Here is an 8,109-nt window from a genome sequence, read left to right as displayed (position 1 = left end):
TGTAGGTCCCTTCAGGCACTGCAGGCAGGGATAAGGTGCCACCGGAGTCTGCTCTTCTCCGGCTGAGCAACCCCAGCTCCCTCAGCCCGTCCTCGCAGCAGAGCTGCTCCAGCCCCTGGGTCAGCTTTGTGGCCTCCTCTGGACTCTCCCCAACAGCTCCATCATGACTACATATGTCAGAGAAACTTACAGCTAAACAGCTACATTTAATTACACCTCCTTGCATCCCTTCGTAACTTTAACAGCAAGTTACGTGAGCTTGTGACAGCATCACTGGGAGGCTCGGGACACCTCACCACCCCCGAGAAGCACGTTCAGGGCTCTGGGACGAGCACACAGGGGCCAACATCGGTTGCTGCCGCAGCCACGACGCGATCTGAGCTGGCAGAGACACAGGTCAGCTCATGGAGGACTTCTCACCCTTCCCTGATCTTCTGCCATAAACCACGCTACCTCCCGGCCACGATTCTCCTCAAATGAGATCCCGTTTACAGTGTGGATATTGTATCACTTGGCTCCACGGTGCAACTCAACTCATTTACAAGCTGCCTTTTCCACGTTAGCACAGGGGGTATGTGCTGAAATCCCCCGTAATGCCGGTCCGACGGAGGAATGGAGGAATACTTCAGAGGAACAGGAGAATGTAGGTTGTCTCTTTGGTCACCGTAAAAAGCCAAAAGCCCCTAAGCACGGCGCGAAATGCGGCGGGATCTGCAGCAGCTCTTACAGACACAGAACTGCTCTTTAAAGCCAAAGCCCAGCTGAAAGATGTAACGTGGGCCACAGCTTATACAGCTAATAGAAAAGTGTGTTTCGGTAAAAAGAAAACAATTTCTTGGCAGGCATGATTTATTACATTGCATGCTTTGCAGCAGTGGCCAGGGACTCTGAAGAGTAAAAATTCAGTGTACTTGTGGGTCCATACGTAGCGTATCCTGCTGCACGCCCCTGCATTTCAGTTCCTCCACTCCACAGAAGTCCTGAACCATCCCAGGGAAGCCATATCAAACCCCCGGATCGTAAGTAACCCCTGCTTTGTTGCCCTTTTCCTCAATTCAAGCCGGCACACCACGCACCTTCCACTGCAAGGCCAACCGCCGCCCGGACATCCTCCAGGATCTCCTGTTGAGGCCCCAATTTATTCAAATAAACCTGCTAAGGGCGTCGAGCTGCCTGGTGCCAAAACAGTTAAAAGCTGCTTCCCAGAACCGCTGTCTGCAAGCCATGCTCCTTGTTACCAGATGGATTAATTACTGGTCCTAGGGAGTTCAGCGGCTCAAGCTACTCGAGGCACTTGTTAAGGAGGGCTTGTCTTTAATCCGCCAGGGAGACAATCAGCAGTGGCGTTACAACCTGCTCCAGCGTGAGGACTTCTCTAATTAGTGCCATAACGAGACCTCACCCGGGCTCTGACACAGGCTACGGCACCGAGACAAAGAGCTGGCATCTCTTGGGGCGCAGCTGGGAGGAACCAGCGCAACCGCTTCATCAGCCAGAGCCACGTGGTTCTGCTGGCTCCATCCACAAACCAACCCCAAAATCAAACCTCTGCTAGGAAAAAATAAATAAAAAAAATAATAATAAAAGAAAGACAGCAGCATGCTCTGGTTTGCACAGCTCTGGGAAGAGCTCATATAATCTCTAGTATGGAGGGTTTGAGAGAAGCTGTAAGAAATGTTTCCTTGATGCCCTTTGCTACGCAGAGTGAGTGTCTTCCAAGTTTTAATATTAAGCTCAAGTGTTAACAGTAGTGAGTTAATCCCAATTCTACCACTTCCAACGGCCCAAAGCACAGACAACTGCACTCCAGTGCTGGGAACAGCCAGTTGTCCTGTGTGCAAAGCACCCAGCAAGGCTTCAGCTTAAGGTTTATGCCCTGCTAAGGAAAGAGGTTTCTAAAAGGGAGCAAAACGCGTGCTGGGAATTTTCTACCTCTTCCCACACCGCTCAGCCTTAGGATCTCCAAAAAGCAGCAGCTGGGAAAAACAAAGTCAAGCCCACGCAGGACGTCGGCTGCACCTCAGAGTGGAAGAGGTCAAAGCAGGAATTGCAGCAAAGCACGCAGGTATTTTGTTCACTGGCTCTTCTTTTGGCAACAGCCAACTTTAGACTAAACGTTCTTTAAAAGTTCCAATCAATGTTTGAATATTCAGCTTCAAAAGCCAGGCATCTGCCAAGGCAGCAACCAAGTTGTCATCATGAATTTCCTCCTGTGAAAACCCACGTGGCCCTGACTGAGCTCTGTGGGGTCTCGCTGCCCTTTCTGGCAGGCAGGAGGAGAAAGGGCTCACCGCTCAGAAATCCGCCACGGGGAAGAGGAGGCGCAGGGTCAGCCTGGGTGCCCTCGACGAGACGTGCCGGCGCTCAGCAGACGCAATGGTTGACGCCTGGCCACAGGAATCCAACCCAAAATTAACAGTAGAAAAAGCAGGAGGTGCACAGATCTCCCTGTGGAAGCATCTGGATTTACTCTTTAGGCAAATCTTTCTTCTCTTCCACTTGGAAACAGTGCTCCAGTCCTAAGGATGAGTGACTAGCTGTGAAGTTCCAGGGGGGCACACCTGGGGACCGGGCTGAGGACCACCATCACCTCCGAGCAGAGTTTGGAGCTGGAGCCCAGCGCTGGAGCTCAGCTGCACAGGAGACCCGATTCCCAGCTCTGGGGTCCCTCCACTGCAAATTAAGGACACTCTCGCTGCCACACGCCAGTGATGTGCTGGGAGAGCAGAAAGGCAGGCTGTCCCCTCACCACACCTGACGGGGACCAGAAGGGAGCAGCAGCAAGCCTTACACCCAGGTGAGGGGGTCCCTGACCCCCCATGGGGAGGATCTGAGCGCCACAAACCTGGTTTAGTTACCATCTTTTTAGTACTTGGCCTCTCCTGCACACAAACTCACGTACAGAAAGATATCTCCTGTTTAGGCTAAAGCTTTTTGCAGGGCAGCACACAAACAGACATCAAGATGATTTTTGAGATAGATAAACTTTCCTGGCTCGTATAAGCAGACTGCAAATCAGAGGGGCATATTGAGTTTAGAAAATGTCAGCCTGAAGGACAAATCACCTGTTCAGAAAAGCACGGGCAAATTCTAGTGACCTCGGCGAGAGCCGACCGAAACATTGACCTCAGCATTACCCAATCTTACTCCTTAATCATATCAGTGAGTAACTGAGATCAAGTTTAGGGGCAAACTCAGCTCTGACGTACGGTGCCAACGTAGCCAAAGTCCATCAAGCGATGAGATTTCTCTGGCTGCAAGCTAAAAGCCCTGCTGCAATACCTTTTTTGTTCCTGCACAGCCAAGGTGCGTGATGCTCTCCATTTCCAAGTTTATAGAAGCATCTCTGCACAGGCTAGTGAAGGCTTTATTTCCCTCAAGACCATCAGGGAAGCAGAGCAATTAAAAGGAGAGTTATTTTCACGCCTCTACCACCTGCCTGCTGACACCTGCAGCTGCCAAAAGCGGAGGCCTCGTTTCTCCACTCCCCGTGACACACCTCTTAATTGTGCTGCCCAATTTACATTTATAAATATTTCTGTTTCCCACAGGGCTTTGTGCAACTTAGTTGAAAAGGCTCGTTTCTTGTCGGCAAACACGAAGAGTTACCTTGGCAGCTCGGGAAATCAAGGTTCCTACAAAAAAAAGCGACGGCAGCTCTAGCAGTGCAACAGGTTGCAGTGTCAGAGTTATCACCCGCTCTCCCCAATGAATGTATTTCCAATTGTACTTGTGGCCAAAACAAAAAACCAACCAGCTTGGTGTCCTCACCTTATTCAGCATATCTATGTTGTGTTTCTATTTAAATTTTTCCCCCAAATCTGGCAAAAACTATACAGCAGCCGGATGCTTTCAGGAACAAAATCACCTGCTAAGCACCACACGTCCCATCTCAGTCCTCAAAAAATTTTCGAATACGACTTGCTGGGTTATGAAAACCCACCCAGGAGTCTGCAGTCCTGTCCATTAAATCATAGAATTGTTTAGGTTGGAAAAAACCTTTAAGATCATCGAGTCCAGCGGTTAACCCAGTGCTGCCAGGCCCGTGTCCCTGAGCTACCCGGCTTTTAAATCCCTCCAGGGGTGGGGACTGCACCCCTGCCCTGGGCAGCCTGTGCCAGGGCTTCACAACCCTTTCCCTGAAGAAATTTTTCCTAACATCCAACCTAAACCTCCCCTGGTGCAACTTGAAGCCGTTTCCTCTCGTCCTATCGCTTGTTGCTTGGGAGAAGAGACTGAAATCCAGTGCTTTGTCCTTAAGTGGTCTGCACCCACTCAAGGATCTCAAATTTTTCTTTAAAGACATTTACAAAACATCATCCCTGTATGATATGGGGGGAAACTGAGGCAGCGAGCATGCCACAGCGGATGGCACAGCGACGGTTTCCCAAACGGGGCACAAAGAGCAGGGATCCTGTCCACAGCTCGGGAGAAACCTCTTCACAAACCTGTTTGAAGTTATCACATCACACTAAAAAGATGAGGGCTACTCCTGACCAGACCCTTGTTTCACCATAATGCACCAACGGTTTTCACACCTGCTGACCAAAGGCCCTGCAGAATATGGAGAAGAAAAAGTGTTTCTTGTGTAACAGAGCTATAACAAGCCCAGAAACACACAAGTGTCATGCGTGGAGGGGGGAAAAACCCCAACGACCCTGCCAGCAGCTGCGTCACACGTGGAAACGCAAAAATCTTTGTGTCAGGTTTCCTGAAGGCCAAGGCCATGTCATGTTTGGGGGGGAAAAAAAAAACAAACCAGCGTTATGCTTAGCTTAACATGCAAAGTATTAGTATTTTATCCACAGAACTCTATGGATATTAGTATTTTATCCATCATGCAGAAGCAGACAAGACATAAGCAACCTTTGACGTTACAGTATTTAACTCTCAACTCTATCATAAAAAAATAACCAACCCACATTATAAATCCAGCTGAAGGTTTCTCTGAAGTGCAGCTTTTATTGCTGCTTGGATGGCACGTGAAATGTGAACAGCCAGACAGTTGGCAGAACTTTTTATTGGCCCTTCCACCTGCACACATCCTCTGCACACGGCAAACCAGAGGAGTTTTGCTCAGATGCGTTAATGGATTGCAGCTCAGAGCTACGGATCTGCAATTTGGTCGTCTCTCATTTTACTTTAAAAGTCAAACGTTTTGATTTTTTTAACTTTCACACTTCCATGACAAAAGCTGCCTGCGAAAAAGCTCTTGCAGACACCACCTTTCCCTCAGCGGCTTAAAAATCCAGCAACTTAATTTTGTCTGATGTTGTCACAGATCAGGAACACGATCTGCTATCAGCCAAAGCTCCGTAGATGTCTTTGTAAAATTTCATTTCAAGCGTGAGCTTGCCTGATTCCCCCTAAGGAATGAAAATGGTGCAGGGCACAGAGGAAATCTGCGCATCTTTGATCTGCTACAACCCCTCTTTGTGTGCTGCCCAAAAGCCTCCGACCTCTCCACCATGCTACTCCCTCAGAAGAAACTGGCTACGAGCGTTTGAAATCTGTTTTGGGGCATCAGACTGAGCTTCTTGCAAAACACACCTGCCTGCATTCAGGTCCTGCACCCCAGGGGAAGGAGATCTCCCTGCGGACAATCCCTCCCTCACCAAGGAGCTTTCCCGGGGAGGGAAAAGTCCCCTCCACTTTTTCCTAGCTATAAGGAGGTCAGCAAAAGGCAGGACCTGGAAAGAAAAGGAGTCCCCCCACATGCCTAGGGCAGATGCCTCCCTGTCTCCATCAGAATTGTCTCACTCAGGGTATGATCTGGAGTTAAACCGTTGGCAAGCTCCCCTCTGCTCCAATCTGCAGCGGAAAAGAAAGGAGGGAATGGACTAGAGCATACACGAAAGATCCAAGGAGCATAAGCCAAACAGGAGTCCACAAGCGTCCTTCCTGACCTCAGTGCCTAAACATCACTGCAAAGTGCACAACAAATATCTTTCCTGGTCATGGCTTATGGGAGGTGACAAAAAACAGCTCAAAAAGGAATGCTCCCAGCAGCCTGAGCTCCAGTCCTTACCAGCATTTCTACTGTTGCACGTAGAAAATAAGCACCAAAACCAAAGCTTCACATCTAACTACCATCCGAGCTGTTACAGTCCCAGGAGAAAGAGGAGATCAAATGCATCCCCTGGAGAGGCAGGCATAAGCTCTGCCATAAAATAACAGGATGTGACTGCAAGATGTCAAATCTCTTTCTGGTTCTGCCGTGTCTGGCAGCTTACCTGGGTCATCTTGTCCACTGAGACGGGAATGCCGTCGATGGTGAGGGGTGGCAACTCTGAGTTAACCTCCTGAGGCGCAGGAGCATGCTCTGCTAGCGCAGACTCCAGGTCTTCCAGAATCATGCTCTTGTACTTGCGTACCTGTGGGGAATTGTTAAGCTCAGGTAAACAAGGTAAGGAGCACCAGGAGAGGCGAGGGCAAGGACGCAGGGCCAGCCACCTTCCCCAAGGTGCTGCAGAAGAGGAGCGGCAAACAACGCCACAGCTGGCAAGAAAAAAAATACCCACTGGCCCCGAAGACTTGGCTGTATCGAAGAGCTAATGATGAAACATCAAGTAACAGTGGCGAGTGGAAGTATTTACGGGATTAAAAGAAAAGTTCTGATGCAAGACTTGGTCAGGATCTGCACCATTTGCTGTCTAGTCTGCAACAGGGTGCAAGCACTGACAGCTGAGCTGAGTTCAAACACGTCATCACTCCCCGCTCCCTCTGATTTTTTAATCCAGAAGATTCAACCCTGCTGAGCTGTGTTATGCAACCGTTCAATCAGAGAAGACAGGACCTCAGCGCTACCCTCACGTCCCCACCATCTGATTTCCTGTTTCCAGGGTTCTAAGCGTGACCTTCAGATCACGACCAGGCTCGCGAGGCTGCCTTGAGCAGCACGAAACCCGCTGAGGTGGGGAGCAATTTCTTACAGAGCTCTTCCTAGAGACACCTACCACGTTCTCCAAGGGTGCAGCACCGAATACTTTAAAGACAGGGTTGGGTTTGGAGGGCGAGATGCACAGAACGATGGCCTGCTGCCCCACTCTGGTGGTGTACTCATCCAGGGTGGCTCGGAGCTTCCTGAAACAGAGGCACACGACAGAGAATAAGTTATCAGCCCCATAGAAACACAACCCTTGGCATAGTAGACTCCTTTTCTTCCTGCTCCCCATTCACAAACCAGGTGAGAAACGGAGCCCAGCTGCTCGGATTAGCCACGCAGACTGCTTCTTCCTCCGCTCCCGCAGGCCTGCTGCGCTCCCTGCTGTCAGCCAGCAGCTCAGGTATCAAGTAATCTCCCTTCTCTCCTTTTTTTCTTTCCATTGATGTAAAAGGAAATCACCAGAGCAGCAAAGCTCTGCAAGAATGTGCAGAGCCACTCTGTCACTGAGTAGATCAGCAATACCAAACTCGTTAAGGTAAAGAACTTGAATGATTCAACAAAAGAGGTCGTCAAACACAGGTTATTTTACCTCCAGCCTCGTAAGAGCACGTTGTAATCCTCTCCTACCAAAGCCCTACTCAAACCAAAACTGTAAGAATTCAACCTACAACTACAGGACAGGCAAGAACCAGAGATATTGCAATAGTTCAGCACAGGAAAGCCAGGTGTGACACCTGCCACATCGGCGAGTCCCCGCAGAACGATCTCTCTGTAGGAAGAAGGGGCTCCATCACGTACTTTCCACCTCTTACTTCTAAATAATGTAAGAGAATGTGTCAGAAATGTTGGCAGAAACTCCTAAAAGCAAGAGAGAAGTAGTGGTTATCAGCAGATAACCTGAGCGCTGCCATAAGGTGACAGTTTTGTATCTGCCCTGGTCATTTCTGAAGCTGCTGTTATAGCAGCAGACATGTTGCCAAAAAACACCACCAGTGAAAACCAAGCACAAACACATCACATTGGTCAGAGGGCAAAAAATGAAAGCATTTTGTCAGCAGCTTGCAAGTAGCAAAATGAAGTAGTTGCACAAAAGGTGAAGAAATAATTCCTTTAAACAGGAGTTTCTTAAAAAAATACATTGTTCGCATTTCGAGAGAGAAAAGAATTTGCTCTTCAGAAATGTTTGAATAAACGTGGCTGGGTCAGTGTGTTGGGGCAAGGAG

At 49.2% G+C, this 8,109-nt stretch overlaps 1 protein-coding gene across 1 annotated transcript in view; it reads right to left on the bottom strand.

Moving 5' to 3' along the window:
* NRF1 (nuclear respiratory factor 1) overlaps nt 1-7,079 on the bottom strand; it is a gene marked incomplete at its 3' end in the record, with an annotated part of 19,293 nt that extends 12,214 nt beyond the window's left edge. Inside the window, exons 1-2 of the mRNA XM_009875031.1 lie at nt 6,957-7,079; nt 6,234-6,374 (exon numbers count right to left, since the gene is read on the bottom strand). Of these exons, the coding sequence (XP_009873333.1) occupies nt 6,234-6,356 (123 nt within the window). The remainder of the gene's footprint in view (nt 1-6,233; nt 6,375-6,956) is intronic.
* Between the last annotated feature and the right edge of the window lie 1,030 nt (nt 7,080-8,109).

Source organism: Apaloderma vittatum, unplaced genomic scaffold (assembly GCF_000703405.1).
Source record: "Apaloderma vittatum isolate BGI_N311 unplaced genomic scaffold, ASM70340v1 scaffold3418, whole genome shotgun sequence".
NCBI classification, from domain to species: Eukaryota; Metazoa; Chordata; class Aves; order Trogoniformes; family Trogonidae; genus Apaloderma; species Apaloderma vittatum.
The sequence above is the reverse complement of the archived record's forward strand: the minus strand, read 5'-3'. Positions and strand labels throughout refer to the sequence as shown.